This window comes from Salmo salar, chromosome ssa10 (assembly GCF_905237065.1).
Source record: "Salmo salar chromosome ssa10, Ssal_v3.1, whole genome shotgun sequence".
Taxonomy (NCBI): Eukaryota; Metazoa; Chordata; class Actinopteri; order Salmoniformes; family Salmonidae; genus Salmo; species Salmo salar.
The window spans coordinates 75,102,311-75,119,166 of NC_059451.1; the positions used below are offsets into that span (position 1 = coordinate 75,102,311).

Sequence of the window (16,856 nt, forward strand, 5' to 3'; positions counted from 1 at the left end):
TCTTACCTTTGCCTTGATTCGGCTGTCTCATCCAAATCATCATGTCATTTCAAGTTCTTTATGATTGCCACATTAGCAGCTAATTAGCATTTCATTTTTGGGGGGTAAATACTGACAAAAATATTGATAAAAGTCACCTTGTCCTAGAGAGATTTACACGGTTGTCAAAACGTCACGCCAGGATCAGGCTACACGAAACATAGCCCTTATGTTAAGTGTTTCTAAAATCCCTATGGGAAAATGAACAGTGACCTCTAGGTTTATGGGTATTATGACTCTTACTGTGGTACTCTATAGGAATCCCCACCCAGTTGACTACTTTGACTACTTTAAAATGGCGGAAGCATGGTGGAAGCACTAATTTGCACTGCCGATGTTAAAATGGCTTTGGGCCACTAGAGGCCTCTATCATTCTTTATGTCTACCACCCAGCGTTCACTGTCGGTAGCGCCACTGTTGAGAGGGAGCTGTCGCTAACAGGAAGATAGAACATCGGTCGGTGGCAGCGTTATTCTTTTTGTCGAAAATGGAACGAAAAGTAGCTCGAGAATTTAGGCACAAGGTAAGAACTTAATTTCATTTTGTTTTGGCTGTTATCAAAGTCCTATGATGTACTCTGAACCCTGTTGGGGTAAGGGTTTTGCACAGGTGCATTTAAACGCGTGTATAATGTCTTCATAGGTGTAGAAAATGCTCATATAGGACTAACATGTTTTGGCTGGGATTTTAATTGAAATTGTTTCATCCTTTATTTCACAATTGTGAAATTAGACTGTTGTGTTATACAACTGTTATACAACAAGTGAATTCTCTGTAGTGTAGGATTAAAAAAGCTGCCCCCTCTTGTGAGGATATTTAATGGAATATATTCCTTTTTAATACCATATGTGTGGTATACAGTAACAATGTCGGTTATAGGGAGTGTGTGTACAGGTAAACTAGGCTATTCTCATGATTATCCATGGCCTGTGTGTCAGCTTTCCTGATTGGTTATCCTAATCATTTGTCAGGTGAACTGTGTGTATTGCAAAACGTTCACCTGGTGTTGCCAACATAATTTCGTCTGTTGGTCATTCTAGACCCAACACGAAGATAACCAATGATCCGTTTTGTACCGATGCTTACATTTGCCACGGATTATCATGGTGACAGTATTCGGATTCTAATGTCAAAAAGAGAAGCTGTGTAAAGGCAGCGTGATACGTGTGGGTGTTTTCAGTCCTGTAATGTGGACCCAGAGCCATCTGTCCTCTATGTTGTAGGCTCTCACTTGGTCGCTCCCCATTAGATAATTTAGACGGTGTCAGGGATGTCCAGCCGAGCGGAAAGGATGGGACGATTTACAGCAGCAATTAGAGACAGAGAGGGCTGGCAGGCAGGAAGGCATGAGCAACAACAACACCACTTTTAGATAAGGCTTTAAAAAGTGCTTTGGTCATGTTTGTGACAATGAATATGTGGTGACAAATGTCTTTTAGAGGTGAATATAGGCTACTGTTAGATTGAAGTGGGTCCTTCATCTCTCTTACAGTTTATTTGTTGTATGTGTTGTATTCACCCCTGTGCCTTTGTTGGATGTTTTGAGAATAAGGGAGTTTAAGGGTTTAGAAAACACAAGAGGACTTCATATACTGTATAACATAAGCTGCGGTATCTGGCCGGCTCTTTATGACATTAGCTTCATCCGTTCAGGGTGCTAAAGTCTGCACATTGTCACCGTTGCTTACCCTGTCTCTCAGTGTTGAGTCTGAGAGCTTTACCAAACCATAAATACACTGTCATACACCCAGGGACCTGCATGGTTGAGCTTGTGTGTAGTAATGTGTGTCTAGGTGTGTGCATCTGTGTGAGTGTGTGTATCTCTAAGCCTTTTCTTTTGTACACTCTTGGAAGTAAAGCAGCCTCAAATAACCTTTTGGGGTTAAATAGATTGCCAGCTGTGAGAGTAAATGCCATTCCTGTGCATATGTTTGTACACTATGTATTTTAAATGCATATTAAATATTATAATATTAACATTGCTGATTACATAGTAGTAAAGTGGTAACTCTTCCAACGTTAGGATTTGCATAGGCTCTTGAGGAACTCATACACCTCTGTAAGCCTCAATGATGTTACAAAACTGTCAGTGTTCGACCTTAACAATACGGTGGGCCAGAAATAAATATCTGAAAGACACACCTCCAATCGTCTTATCTGACCCACTGGGCCAAAAATAACCATATGCAAGCCAGGCCCCTACTAAGCCACGCCCCCGGTCATCTTATCTGACCGGCTGGGTTGTTTCTTAATAACCCAGCATCAATAACCCAGCATCAACAACCAAACCTGTTTCTTTTTTAAAGAAAACCACCTGACTAAGTGACCCAATGCCTGCAACCCAGCAGTTGGGCCATCCAAACAGCCAAGCATTTTTAAGAGTGTAGGCTAGGTTGAAGGTACTGTAGGTAACTAGCGAACTAAGCCAACACTTAATAATTATCATCATGAACAAACGTCATTACCATCACGATAAACGTTATTATTAAAACAAACAGGACCACTTTGTAAACAAGCATTTTAATTCATAATTTTAAGTGATATCCTCTGGGTCCACATTGAACATTTTGTTGTATATGTCTGTTACCCAAAATACATTCAATTCAATACAGTCATATAATATAATGGGCGTGACAGCCAATGTGGTATTATTCAACATTGCTATTGAAATAGTACTCCTATAGGAATGGGTCATGTTTTACAAGTTGCTAGCCGTCCCATAAAGCCATTGCCGAAAACCACATATTTTCATCTTCTTCTGAGTTAGGCAGCGCAACAAATCCAACATCAAAATAAATTCAAAGTGCTCCGCACACTCAAGCGAAAGGGTTCCTCCAGGAACCCTTTTCTGCGTTGAAACATTAAAGGTTCCCCCATAACCCCTCAACTAACCAAAGGTGCAAATATGAACCTATTGATTGCGATGGTTCCTTGAGAAACTCCAGGGTTCCTTGAGTCACCCCTAATTCTAAGAAATGATGGTGGAGGAATGCTTGTCACAGGGATGTACTGTAAGGTGACACTGCTCACCTCACTATTCCAAACCGCCCTACAACCTCCACCCCTCCTTATCGCTCCCTTACCCCCCCTCCCTAGTCTGGTGGCATACGCGTGAATACCAGCCCACAGTCCTAGTAAGGGGAAGGGATCTAGAAAACAGGAAAGCTACCTGGCCTTCTACCGCCAGCAACAAACAATAGAGTTACTATTGATGCTAACGCTTTACAGGCATAGGCACACAAACGCAGCACTGACAAACATACACACAGGTACGTGCCCACACGCGCACGCACACACATTGAGGCACTCACACACAGACGGATAGACAACCTTCCTTAATGAAGGAGATGGGGTATATTAATGACTGGCCTAAGCGCTTCCTCAAAACTTTTCTGCAGCAGTTCAGTCGCTACAAGGTAAGATGCACACACTGCTGCACGCACGCACACACACACACACACAAACCTAGGGCTAAAGGGAATGCCCCTGTTATGCTGAAAGGACCACAGTGGAGAGGGATGTGTCAGTATAGAGCCTGCAGCCTTCCCTGGCAGCTGCTATCTTGTCTGTGATGATGAGGATGATAAAGATGAGAATGAGACTAAAGATGCCTTTGCTGTTTAGGTGGAGCTGCTCATTGACAATGAGGCAGAAAAGGATTACCTGTACGATGTCCTGCGGATGTACCACCAGTGAGTACCAGTGGTGTAAAGTACTTAAGTAAAAAATACTTTAAAGTACTACTTAAGTACTTTTTGGGGGGTATTTGTACTTTGCTTTGCTATTTATATTTTTCACAACTAAAGAAAATAATGTACTTTTTACTCCATACATTTGTCACCCAAAAGTACTCGTTACATTTTGAATGCTTAATAGGATAGAAAATGGTCCAATTCACACACTTATCAAAAGAACATACATGGTCATCTCTAATGCGTCTGATCTGACGGACTCACTCAACACAAATGCTTAGTTTGTAAATGATGTTGGAGTGTGCCCCTGGCTATCCATACTTTTAAAAGACAATACAATTGTGCCGTCTGGTTTGCTTAATATAAAGAATTTGAAATTATTCATACTTTTACTTTTGATACTTAAGTATATTTTAAAACCAAATACTTTTAGACTTTTACTCAAGTCATATTTTACTGGGTGACTTTCACTTTTTACTTGAGTCATTTTATCTTTAACTCAAGTATGACAATTGGGTACTTTTTCCACCACCGGTGATTACCACCATCTCTGTTTGACTTTCACTTTAGTTTAGTGCTAAATTATCGAACTATTATTTTTTTTTCGGGATGACCAATTTTCTTCCCTCAACTGATTTCAGTTTGTTGATCCTTTGGATTGTGGATTGTTAGTGGGTCTGCCAGTACTTGAACAAAATTAAGATTACTTTTTTTGTGTCACTTCTATTCAACAAAAATGGAAAATGGTCAAGCAAACGTCTTGATTTCTCTCCAATTGCAGATTTACGTATAGGAGGATTAAGTCTCGTGTGTGTGTGTGTGTGTGTGGGTGTGTGTGTGTGTGTGTGTGTGTGTGTATACAGGTGTATGGTGGGAGATAGGATTTCATTCAGGACTATGACGTTAATGTGGACTGAATGGGGGTGAAGGGAGTTAGCGGTGCTGGTTTCCATGTGTTCTTTGTATGGAGCCAGAGACCTGATTAGACCGATGATCAGTTTTCCGCTGTGCTCCACCAAGCCTGGCCAGCTATTCACAAAAGCCCTTTATTTTTTCATACACGAGTCAGGAGTAAAATGGCAAACGTTAATAATTCATAGGTCTTACGTTCCCATTGGAATTGGTAGGTTGATTGCACATTCTTGGAATACTTGATGGCCCATAAGGCCATAGTGTTTATCATACTGTTCTGTACTAGTCATTCTGTGTGCTGCTTTGAGTCCCTTTGTCCTCACAATCATGTATGTCAACGATAGGAATGATAAAGAAAGGCATTCAAAACATCTCACTCTCTCCTGAATGACTGTGCAGTGTGCGTGTGTGTTGAGCTGTCCTTTGACCCTCTGCCCGCTCCCTCAGGTCCATGGAGCTGCCAGTGTTGGTGGGGGACCTGAAGCTGGTCATCAACGAGCCCAGTCGCCTGCCGCTGTTTGATGCCATCCGGCCCCTCATTCCCCTCAAACACCAGGTGGAGTACGACCTGCTCACCCCCAAGAGGTCACGGTGAGTGGAGGGGTCACTGCCACCCACCAGGCTGGAGCCCATAGACTTTCAATAAGATGCACTTGTCTTATACCATGTAATTACTCTCTTAGTATTTATAGGCAATGGGAATGTACACCAATTTGATGACACAGAACTGATAACCCCTTCCTCCACCCTTTCCTGTCATCCTCCATCTAACCCCTTCTCCCTCTCCCCTCCTGTCTTCCCTTTCCTCCTCCTTCTCTCCATCCTGGTGGTGCAGTAAGCTGAAGGAGGTGCGTCTGGATCGTACTCATCCTGAGGGTCTGGGTCTGAGTGTGAGAGGGGGCCTGGAGTTCGGCTGTGGACTCTTCATCTCACAGATCGTCAAGGATGGACAGGCTGGAAACAGTGGCCTGCAGGTGTGTGTGTGTGTGTTGGTTTGCGTGCGCGTTTGTGTGTGCATCACTTGTGCATGCATCAAATAAAGTCATCCCGAGGACCAAACCGCTTTGGTAAAAACATCCAGGAACCTTTTAAGTACCTTCCTGTCCTTCATCTCCTTCTGAAGTCATTTGCCCCTGAGCCACGACTCAGACTTATTGGATCTGCTTTTCCGTCAGTCTGCTGTAGTTATTCACCTCAGCCAGCTTGACAAGATGTCACACACTTCCATTAGCTCAGTAACCGGTGACACAAATTGACACACAGCTACAGCTGAGGTGACACAGCCACCCTGTCTGGCATCTAGAAAAAAAAACACTTCTGAGACTCATTCTTACCCAGTGAGCACGAGACGTTGACTTATTTTCAACCAAAAATACGTATTTTCAACGTCTTTGCTCATACAGTACCTAGTATGGAGGGTGGATGGGATGTGGTCAAATATCTAATGAGAGGCAAACATACACTGTGAAACATAACACTCAGAAAAGTAGCCACACACTGTCACACTACATAAAAAGTGCTGGTCATAACGTCTGACCTCTGTGTGACCTCCAGATGGGAGATGAGATTGTCCGCATCAATGGATACGCCATCTCTTCCTGTATCCACGAGGAAGTCATCAACCTCATCAAGACCAAGAAAATCGTGTCGCTCAAAGTCAGGCGTAAGTTAAACGAAATCCACCCAACCAATATACTCACTCATCCTTATGTCAAATACAAAAGTGAATATTAATCATTTACTTCAATTTTGATCCTTTTATTTGTGCAGAGGTTGGGATGATACCAGTGAAGAGGTAGGGTTGTTTCTCTCTTTGTTGGTACTGTATTTGTCACCTTTCTGCTTTAGAAAAGACTGATCAAAATAAAACAAGAAACTATATCCTGGACAAGGGGTATCCGGTGAGCACTGAGACGGTAGCTAGATTATTGATTGATGTATTTCCTGTGCCAGGTGTTACTCACAAAATCTTATTCAAGGGATCCTCCTGGTTAAATAAAGCTGAAATAAATACATAAATGTGGTCCCGTGTGGCTCAGTTGGTAGAGCATGGTGTTTGCAACGCCAGGGTTGTGGGTTCGATTCCCACGGGGGACCAGTACAAAATTTTTTTTATAACGTATGAAATGTATGCTCTGGATAAGAGCGTCTGCTGAATGACTAAAATGTAAATATAGAATCGGATTTATCCTCCGCTTTCTGTTCTTCTCCAGTTCCACAGAGGAGCCTCTGAAGTGGCAGTTCGTGGACCAATTTGTGTCTGATTCTGGGGTGAGAGTGAGATTCATTTTCTTTGAGATTAAATATTCTCTCATATTCTTTGAAGTGTGACACCCTTTGGCCCTTCTTCATTCACATTTTAGTAATTTAGTAAACACTTATCCAGAGTGACCTACAAATAAGGAGACAGAAAAAAAACACTGTAATGCAACCACAGAATTGTACAATCTCTCTTTTCTCTCTCTGCCCCCCCCTCCCCTCTCTCTCTCTCTCAGGAGAAGAAGGGCAGTGTGGCAGGCCTGGCATCCATGGGAGGGAAGGAGATCAAGGAGAAGAAGGTGTTCCTGAGCCTGGTGGGCACCAAGGGCATGGGCGTCAGCATCTCCAGTGGCCCCACACAGAAGCCTGGCATCTACATCAGTAACGTTAAATCTGGCTCCCTCGCTGCTGAAGTAGGACTACAGGTAAGAGTTTGGCCCTGTTTAGCGTACTGTAAACCACTTTGAGATGAACATGTGGAAATGTATCACGATGACAACCAGTCAACTCGTTGGGTCCATGCTTGCGAACATACATTTTCTTTTCTTCGTTTTGCGCATCAGCCAATTCAAATCGTTGACGTAATTGCTCGTGATAAAACGCTAGATGTTAGCTGTTCCCATTAGACAACCTGACACATTTAGTCCTATGCTAGCCTGACCAGCTGGCAGTGATTATTTCCTGTAACAAATTTGGCATCAGTCTGTCAAAGATCTTAGACTTTATATCCACCAAACAATGGCATTTCTTAAAATATATTTTAAACCTCAAAATTCAAGGTTTACTTTTGTTCCACTTGGTCTGTAACAACTGTAGTGTTCCAGTATTTCATCCTTGACTAGACTACTACCCACTGGGCACACCAGGTCATTTCACCGTGGATAAATGGGTAATATTATTTGGTTGAGACATTGATCAATGAGATTACAACCTGCTGTATATTCACCCACTCAAAAAATACAACCAAAAGTTAGTTGAATTTCTAATGTGTTATCGCTATGCTTTCAACCATCTAAAAGCACAGCAAAGTTTAAATGGAATAAATTGTCAGACTTATGCATGCTATCTTGAACATTGACGCTTTATATGATTACATAAGGAGAAATTACAGTAACCTCAAAATGTGGCCATGGATGTGCTACTTATTTTAAGGTTGAATGTTACGTTAGTTTGTAAGATAGCCTTAACTTCAGGCTATTTACTGTCTTATAAAAGTAATATTGAATTGTGTTTGGTTGACAACACAACCAAATATCAACATTTAAAGGAGATGTACAGTGCATTCGGAAAGTATTCAGACCCCTTCACTTTTTCCACATTGTTACGTTACAGCTTTATTAAAAAATTGATTAAATTCATGTTTTTCCTCATCAATCTACACACAATAACCCATAATGACAAAGCAAAAACAGATTTTTAGAAATGTTAGCAAATGTATTAAACATAAAAAACAGAAATACCTCATTTACACAAGTATTCAGACCCTATACTCTGTTCATCTGTCTATATAAGGTCCCACGGTTGACATAATGTGCCATGTGCAACTACATCAACAATTTTTATTGGCCGATGCGCATTTTGAGACAGAGAAAACATTTAAACTGAAAAGTATGGACCCATAGTGTTTTGTCAAGATCAATGAGAAATCTTCACTCGATTGGAAACTTTTTCTGAACCATGTCTCAATATTGTGTTTATGTCAAGATTCCATCTACAGTGCCTTCAGAAAGTATTCATACCCCTTGACTTATTCCACATTTTGTTGTGTTACAGCCTGAATTCAAAATTGATTAAATAGAATTTCTTAACCATTACATTTTTTATTTATTTCACCTTTATTTAACCAGGTAGGCCAGTTGAGAACAAGTTCTCATTTACAACTGCGACCTGGCCAAGATAAAGCAAAGCAGTGCGACAAAAACAACACAAAGTTACACATGGGATAGACAAACGTACAGTCAATAACACAATAGAAAAATATACAGTGTGTGCAAATGTAGTAAGATTAGAGGTAAGGCAATAAATAGGTCATAGTGGCGAAATAATTACAATTTAGCGTTAACACTGGAGTGATGGATGTGCAGATGATAATGTGCAAGTAGAGATACTGGGGTGCTAAAGAGCAAAAAACAATAAATAATAAATAACAATATGGGGATGAGGTAGTTGGGTGAGCTATTTACAGATGGGCTGTGTACAGGTGCAGTGGTCGGTAAGCTGCTCTGACAGCTGATGCTTATAGTTAGTGAGGGAGATATAAGTCTCCAGCTTCAGTGACTTTTGCAGTTCGTTCCAGTCGTTGGCAGCAGAGAACTGGAAGGAAAGGCGGCCAAAGGAGGTGTTGGCTTTGGGGATGACCAGTGAAATATACCTGCTGGAGTGTGTACTACGGGTGGGTGTTGCTATGGTGACCAGTGAGCTGAGATAAGGCGGGGCTTTACCTAGCACACTTATAGATGACCTGGAGCCAGTGGGTTTGGCGATGAATATGTAGCGAGGGCCAGCCAACGAGAGCATACAGGTCGCAGTAATGGATAGTATATAGAGCTTTAGTGACAAAACGGATGGCACTGTGATAGACTACATCCAATTTGCTGAGTAGAGTGTTAGAGGCTATTTTGTAAATGACATCACCGAAGTCAAGGATCGGTAGGATAGTCAGTTTTACAAGGGTATATATGTTTGGCAGCATGAGTGAAGGATGCTTTGTTGTGAAATAGGAAGCCGATGCTAGATTTAATTTTAGATTGGAGATGCTTAATGTGAGTCTGGAAGGAGAGTTTACAGTCTAACCAGACACCTAGGTATTTGTAGTTGTCCACATATTCAGTCAGAACCGTCCAGAGTAATGATGCTAGTCGGGCGGGCGGGTGCGGGCAGCGATTGGTTGAAGAGCATGCATTTAGGTTTACTAGCATTTAAGAGCAGTTGGAGGCCACGGAGGGAGTGTTGTATGGCATTGAAGCTTCTTTGGAGGTTTGTTAACACAGTGCCCAAAGAAGGGCCAGAGGTATACAAAATGGTGTCGTCTGCGTAGAGGTGGATCAGAGAATCATCAGCAGCAAGAGCGACATTGATATATACAGAGAAAAGAGTCAGCCCGAGAATTGAACCCTGTGGCACCCACATAGAGACTGCGTGAGGAACGGACAACAGGCCCTCCAATTTGACACACTGAACTCTATCTGAGAAGTAGTTGGTGAACCAGGCGAGGCAGTCATTTGAGAAAGCAAGGCTATTGAGTCTGCCGATAAGAATGCAGTGATTGACAGTCGAAAGCCTTGGCCAGGTTGATGAAGACGGCTACACAGTATTGTCTCTTATCGATGGCGGTTATGATATCGTTTAGGACCTTGAGTGTGCCTGAGGTGCACCCATGACCAGCTCGGAAACCAGATTGCATAGTGGAGAAGGTACGGTGGGATTCGAAATGGTCGGTGATCTGTTTGTTAACTTGGCTTTCGAAGACTTTAGAAAGGCAGGGCAGGATGGATATAGGTCTGTAACAGTTTGGGTCTAGAGTGTCTCCCCCTTTGAAGTGGGGGATGACCGCGGCAGCTTTCCAATCTTTAGGGATCTCAGACGATACGAAATAGATGTTGAACGGGCTAGTAATAGGGGTTACAACAATTGCGGAGGATCATTTTAGAAACAGAGGGTCCAGATTATCTTGCCCAGCTGATTTGTAGGTGTCCAGATTTTGCAGCTCTTTCAGAACATCAGCTATCTGGATTGGTGTGAAGGAGAAGCGGCGGGCGGGCGGGGCTTGGGCAGGTTTCTGCGGGGGGTGCAGAGCTGTTGGCCAGGGTAGTGCTTATTGAAATTCTCGATTATCGTAGATTTATCGGTGGTGACAGTGTTTCCTAGCCTCAGTGCAGTGGGCAGCTGGGAGGAGGTGCTCTTATTCTCCATGGACTTTACAGTGTCCCAAAACTTTTTGAATTAGTGCTACAATTTCTGTTTGAAAAGGCTAGCCTTTACTTTCCTAACTGACTGTATATATTGGTTCCTGACTTCCCTGAAAAGTTGCATATCGCGGGGGCTATTCAATGCTAATGCAGTATGCCTCAGGATGTTTTTGTGCTGGTCAAGGGCAGTCAAGTCAGGAGTGAACCAGGGGCTATATCTGTTCTTAGTTCTACATTTTTTGAATGGGGCATGCTTATTTAAGATGGTGAGAAAAGCACTTTTAAAGAACAACCAGGCATCCTCTACTGACGGGATGAGGTCAATATCCTTCCAGGATACCCGGGCCAGGTCGATTAGAAAGGTATTTTAGGGAGTGTTTGACAGTGATGAGGGGTGGTCGTTTGACCGCGGACCCATTACGGACACAGGTAATGAGGCAGTGATCGTTGAGATCCTGGTTGAAGACAGCAGAGGTGTATTTGGAGGGCAAGTTGGTCAGGATGATATCTATGAGGGTGCCCATGTTTACGGATTTAGGGTTGTACCTGTTATGTTCCTTGATAATTTGTGTGAGATTGAGGGCATCTAGCTTAGATTGTAGGACGGCCGGGATGTTAAGCATATCCCAGTTTAGGTCACCTAACAGTACAAACTCTGAAGATAGATGGGGGGCAATCAATTCACATATGGTGTCCGGGGCACAGCTGGAGGCTGAGGGGGGTCTATAACAAGCGTCAACAGTGAGAGACTTATTTCTGGAAAGGTATTTTTTTTAAAGTAGAAGCTCAAACTGTTTGGGCACAGACCTGGATAGTAAGACAGAGCTCTGCAGGCTATCTCTGCAGTAGATTGCAACTCCGCCCCCTTTGTGTCACGACTTCCACCGAAGTCGGCTCCTCTCCTTGTTCGGGTGGCGTTCGGAGGTCGACGTCACCGGCCTTCTAGCCATCGCCGCTCCATTTTTCATTGTTCCATTTGTTTTGTCTTGTTCCCCGCACACCTGGTTTACATTCCCTAATCACAGTGTATATATATATATATATATATATATATATATATATATTCCTCTGTTCTTCCCATGTCCTTGTGTGGAAATGTTTTGTTACATGTTCAGTGTGACGCGCCAGGCTGGTTATTTACCCCCTGGGTATTCTTGTGTAACCCATAGGAGGTTGGATTATTAACGTTTGTTTTTGTGACTGTATTTTGCGCATTTCTCTTTTGCATTTTGGCTGGAGGTTTGACGCTGTTGTGTCCGTTTGTTGTGCTTCTGCCCAAATAAAGAGTGCGCATGATCACAACTCTCTGCTCTCCTGCACCTGACTTCAACACCAGTAGTGCATACGCGGACACTTTGGCAGTTCTATCTTGACGGAAAATGTTGTAGTTGGGGATGGAGATTCCAGAATTTTTGGTGGCCTTCCTTAATCAGGATTCAGGCAAGGCTAGGACTTCAGGGTTGGCGGAGTGTGCTAAAGCAGTAAATAAAACAAACTTAGGGAGGCTTCTGATGTTAACATGCATGAAACCAAGGCTTTTATGGTTACATAAGTATCTACACACAGTGCCCAATAATGTTAAAGTGAAAATATGTTTAAAAATTTTTGCTAATTTATTGAAAATGAAATACAGAAATCTCATTTACATAAGTTTTCACACCCCTCAGTCAATACTTTGTAGAAACACCTTTGGCGGCAATTACAGCTTTGAGTCATCTTGGGTATGTCTGTATCAGCTTTGCACATCTGGAATTGGGGATTTTCGCCCATTCTTCCTTGCAGATTAAAGCACTGTTAAGTTAGATTGGCAGTGGCGGTGAACAACAATCTTCAAGTCTTTTCACAGATTTGCAATGGGATTCAAGTCTGGGCTTTGGCTGGGCCACTCAAGGACTTTCACATTCTTGTTCTGAAGCCATTCCAGCATTGCTTTGGCTGTATGCTTGGGATCATTGTCCTGTTGGAATATAAATCTTTCTCCCCAGTCTCAAAGATCTGCCTGTATTTTAGCTCAATTCATTGTTCCCTTTATCCTTTCCAGCCTCCCAGTCCCTGCTGCTGAAAAGCATCCCCCTAGTATGATGCTGCCACCACCATGCTTCATGGTAGGGATGGTGTTAGACGGGTGATGAACTGTGCCTAGTTTTCTCCAGACATAATGCTTTGCATTCAGGCCAAAGAGTACAATTTTTTCCTTATGCTCTCAAAAGTATTTTTGCAAACCACAGGCATGCTGTCATGTTGCTTTTTTCTCAGGAGTGGCTTCCGTTTGACCACTCTCCCATAAAGCCCAGATTGGTGAAGTGCTGTAGAGACTGTTGTAGTTCTGTCAGGTCCTCCCATCTCAGCCAAGGAACTCTGTAGTTCTGTCAGAGTGGTCATTGGGTTTTTGGTCACCTCCTTGACCCTTTTTGCCTGGTTTCTCAGTTTGGTTGGACGGCCAGCTCTAGGCAGAGTCTGGGTAGTTCCATATTTTTACAATTTCCCACTGTGTTCTTGGAAGCTTTCAACACTCTAGAAATTGTTTTATAGCCTTCCTCAGATATATGCCTCATCACAATTCTATCTCAGAGATCTACGGACAGTCCTTTGGACTGTCAACTGTGGGACTTTATATACTGTACACAGGTGTGTTTCTTTCTAAATCATGTCCAAACAATTGAATTGGCCACAGGTGGACTCCAATCAAGTTGTAGTGACATCTCAAGGATGATCAATGGAAATTGGATGCACTTTATCTCAATTTGGAGTGTCATACCAAAGCGGTGTGAATACTTATTTATATAAGCTATTTCTTTATTTCATTTTCAATACATTTGCAAACATTTCTAAAAACATGTTTTCACTTTGTCATTATTGGGTATTGTGTGTAGATGGGTGAGAAAAATATATATTTAATGAACTTCTTAGGGATAGGCGTCCCGGGGCAGTTGTAAATCATGCAGCGCTTTGTGTCATGATCGCAGATTTTAGAGAAACAAATGTCTGTACATATTATATCGGCTGAAAGCTTAAGTTCTTGTTAATATAACCGCAATATAACCGCACTGTCCAATTTACAGTAGCTATTACTGCAAAAAAAAAAGCCATGCTATTGTTTGAGGAGAGCTCCTAACAACAAAACACTTTTTCACCACGATAGGTTTGATAAATTCACCTCTGAAGGTGAAATGTGAACTTACATTCTGAAATCTTGCTCAGATTTATCATCAAAAGGGTCCCAGAGATACATGAAGTGTTGTTTTGTTAGATAAAATCCTTTTTCAGATCCGTTCAATTTGCAAAGAAAGGAATCTGTGAAAATCTAACCCTAAACGTTGTTTCAACCAGTCAAATTACATTCATATTTATTCCTCAGAGATCCTAGAACATAAGCAGACTTCACTATATCATTAGGAGTGTAGTATATCCCGTTTCTGTCGCACAATTTTGCTGCTAACCTTGTGTGACGGCAAGCCTTTTCCTTTTGGACAAAAATGGCAAGAATATGGAGAGTTATGAAGTTATGAAAACTGGATTTTTTGCAAATGTTGAACTTACAATATGGCTACTAATACTGGAAAAGCTAAATCAAAGTCCAAGAATACAGATTTGACAATATTCTTGCAGAAAAATGTAAATGTAAATGAGTTCTTCACGATTTGCCCAAATGTACCTGGGTGACTTCACACTAAATGTCATGTAGCTTGCTCATACTTCAGGTTATCAGTCTGAAACTTTGCACATACACTGCTGACCTCTTGTGGACACCATCGGAATTACAACCAGCGTGATAGCTAGATTCCGGACCTTTCTGTTGCATTTCAAAGATGTTGGTAGAAAAAAAACGGTTGTTTTTTTCTTTGTATTTTCTTCTACCAGATCTTTTGTGTTATATTCTACTACATTCAATTCACATTTCCACAAACTTCAAAGTGTTTCCTTTCAAATGGTACCAATAATATGCATATCCTTGCTTCAGGGCCTGAGCTACAGGCAGTTAGATTTGGGTATGACATTTTAGGCGAAAATTGAAAAAAAGGGGGCTATCCCTAAGAAGTTTTAATAAAGGCACTGTATTTGGGTCCTAGTATGCCACAACGTCCCAATGTGGATCCAAATAAAGTACTGAAATGTGTGTGTGTTTTTGCATGGTTGGTATTGTGGATTGTATTGTGTTTTGTGTTGGTAGATTGGTGACCAGATCGTGGAGGTGAACGGGGTGGAATTCACCAATCTGGACCACAAAGAGGTAGGACACATGAAATGCAGACAAAGGTTTCATAACTCCAGAAAACTGTTTTGCTTGGTAAATAATGAATTTGCTTTGGAAAGTTTTGTTTTCATTGCTCAGTTAAGTTTTGTCTTTATTGTGTCTGCAGGCTGTAAGAGTTCTGAAGAGTAGCAGGAGTCTAACCATCACAGTTCTCACTGGCGCTGTAAGTACACCACCCAGGGCCTCCCCCACCCCCAAAACATTTTAGTGGCCCCCCGCTTGACAGCCCTAAGAAAAAATGTAAGTACACTTCCTGCAATTCTATACTTTTAGCCATGGGACTTAGAGAAAATGTTGCAGTTTTGAAGCACGTTTGCTGCAATTCTACACATTTTGCCATGGGGTGGAGAGAAGATTTAGCAATTTTAGAACTAATTGCATGCAACTCGACTCATTTTGCCATAGGGCAGAGAGAAAATTTTGCACGTGTCCTGCGTGCCCAGTCGGTAATCCGACCGTGATTACTACAAGTTTTTATAGCTGGCTAGACTAATTTACCAATCTAAAAATGTTTTACTAACATGGGCTAGTTGAGTGACTGACATAACAAAAGAAAACCTGCTGATGCACAACTAAATTTCTAAATGGCACCTTGTGTATTCTACTACTCTAACTCTCAATACTAAGTTGAGACTCCAACTTGCTGTTGCTAGCTAATTTGTCCTGGGATATAAACATTGGGTTGTTATTTTACCTGAAAAGCACAAGGTCCTTTTTTTCTGGATGTTTGTAGAATTTTGACACATTTTGAGTCACAAAATCATGTGTTCTCTAGTCCGACAATTATTCCATAGATAAAAGGGGAAACCTAGTTCGTTTCCAGTGATCTCTCCTCCTTCGGTCTTGTTCTTCTGTGGACTTTATATGGCGGTTTGCAACTAACTTTAAGGTGCATTACCTCCACCAACTGGACTGGAGTGTGGACCTCAGTTCATATTTTAATCACCCACGTGGGTATATGCTCTTAAAAACCAATGAGATGGGAGAGGCGGGACTTGCAGCGCGTCAAGCATAAAAAATAGAACCAAGTTCTATTTTAGCGCCTGGCTACGCAGATGCTCGTTGGCACACGCGAGCAGTTTGGATTAAATGATTGAATAACATGTATGAGTACATTTATTTTGCAACGCGAGCGGTGTGTTCAGCATGTTATTTCCTACTGGAGTCTCGCATACCCCTAGCCGTTTTGACAATTTTGGAAAATGTGAATAACTTTGATAAAAATCTATCTTCTATCCAAGTTTACCCTAGAGCCAAGTAAGCTTTATACCCGCACCACAGTTTACACAGGTAAAACAGAAGACAACAACATCTGCATCAGTGGAGGCTGCTGCGGGGAGGACGGCTCATAACGATGTCTGGAACGGAGCAAATGGAATGGCATCAAACACGTGGAAACCGTGTGTTTGGGGTATTTGATTACCATTCCACTGATTCCGCTCCAGCCATTACCACGAGCCCCTCCTCCCCAATTAAGGTGCCACCAACCTCCTGTGATCTGCATTATATCCACCTACAGAGTAGAATAATGTGCATGTCTGTCTTTAGAACATTTACCCAGACAAAGTCTCCTTCTGGAGGTAGAACATGACTCATTTCAGGAAAGTCATTTACCAGGTGGTTGTCATCAGGCCTCAGTTACAGGGCTGTGTTCTTGTCACACGCCATCTCCTCTCATTTACCGCTAGCGGAGGAGATACCGTTCAATTGAGAATTGTTCCTGTGTATGTTCTGTTGATTTGTGTGCAAACAAGTGCGGTGTGCCTTCTTATTGATTCGTCCGTATACTTG

The 16,856-nt window shown here is 42.1% G+C and overlaps 1 protein-coding gene across 2 annotated transcripts in view; it reads left to right on the forward strand.

The window, feature by feature from the left end:
• Positions 1–351: 351 nt before the first annotated feature.
• The window catches only part of LOC106561052 (harmonin), a 52,034-nt gene continuing 35,529 nt past the window's right edge, over positions 352–16,856 (forward strand). The window contains exons 1-10 of one of the 2 annotated variants that reach the window (XM_014124635.2): positions 352–562; positions 3,664–3,731; positions 5,091–5,234; positions 5,479–5,617; positions 6,198–6,306; positions 6,414–6,438; positions 6,857–6,914; positions 7,139–7,327; positions 14,982–15,041; positions 15,172–15,228. In XM_014124635.2, coding sequence (XP_013980110.2) covers positions 527–562; positions 3,664–3,731; positions 5,091–5,234; positions 5,479–5,617; positions 6,198–6,306; positions 6,414–6,438; positions 6,857–6,914; positions 7,139–7,327; positions 14,982–15,041; positions 15,172–15,228 — 885 coding nt within the window. In that variant the 5' untranslated portion in view covers positions 352–526. The remainder of the gene's footprint in view (positions 563–3,663; positions 3,732–5,090; positions 5,235–5,478; positions 5,618–6,197; positions 6,307–6,413; positions 6,439–6,856; positions 6,915–7,138; positions 7,328–14,981; positions 15,042–15,171; positions 15,229–16,856) is intronic. The other variant, XM_014124638.2, reaches the window with a different exon arrangement.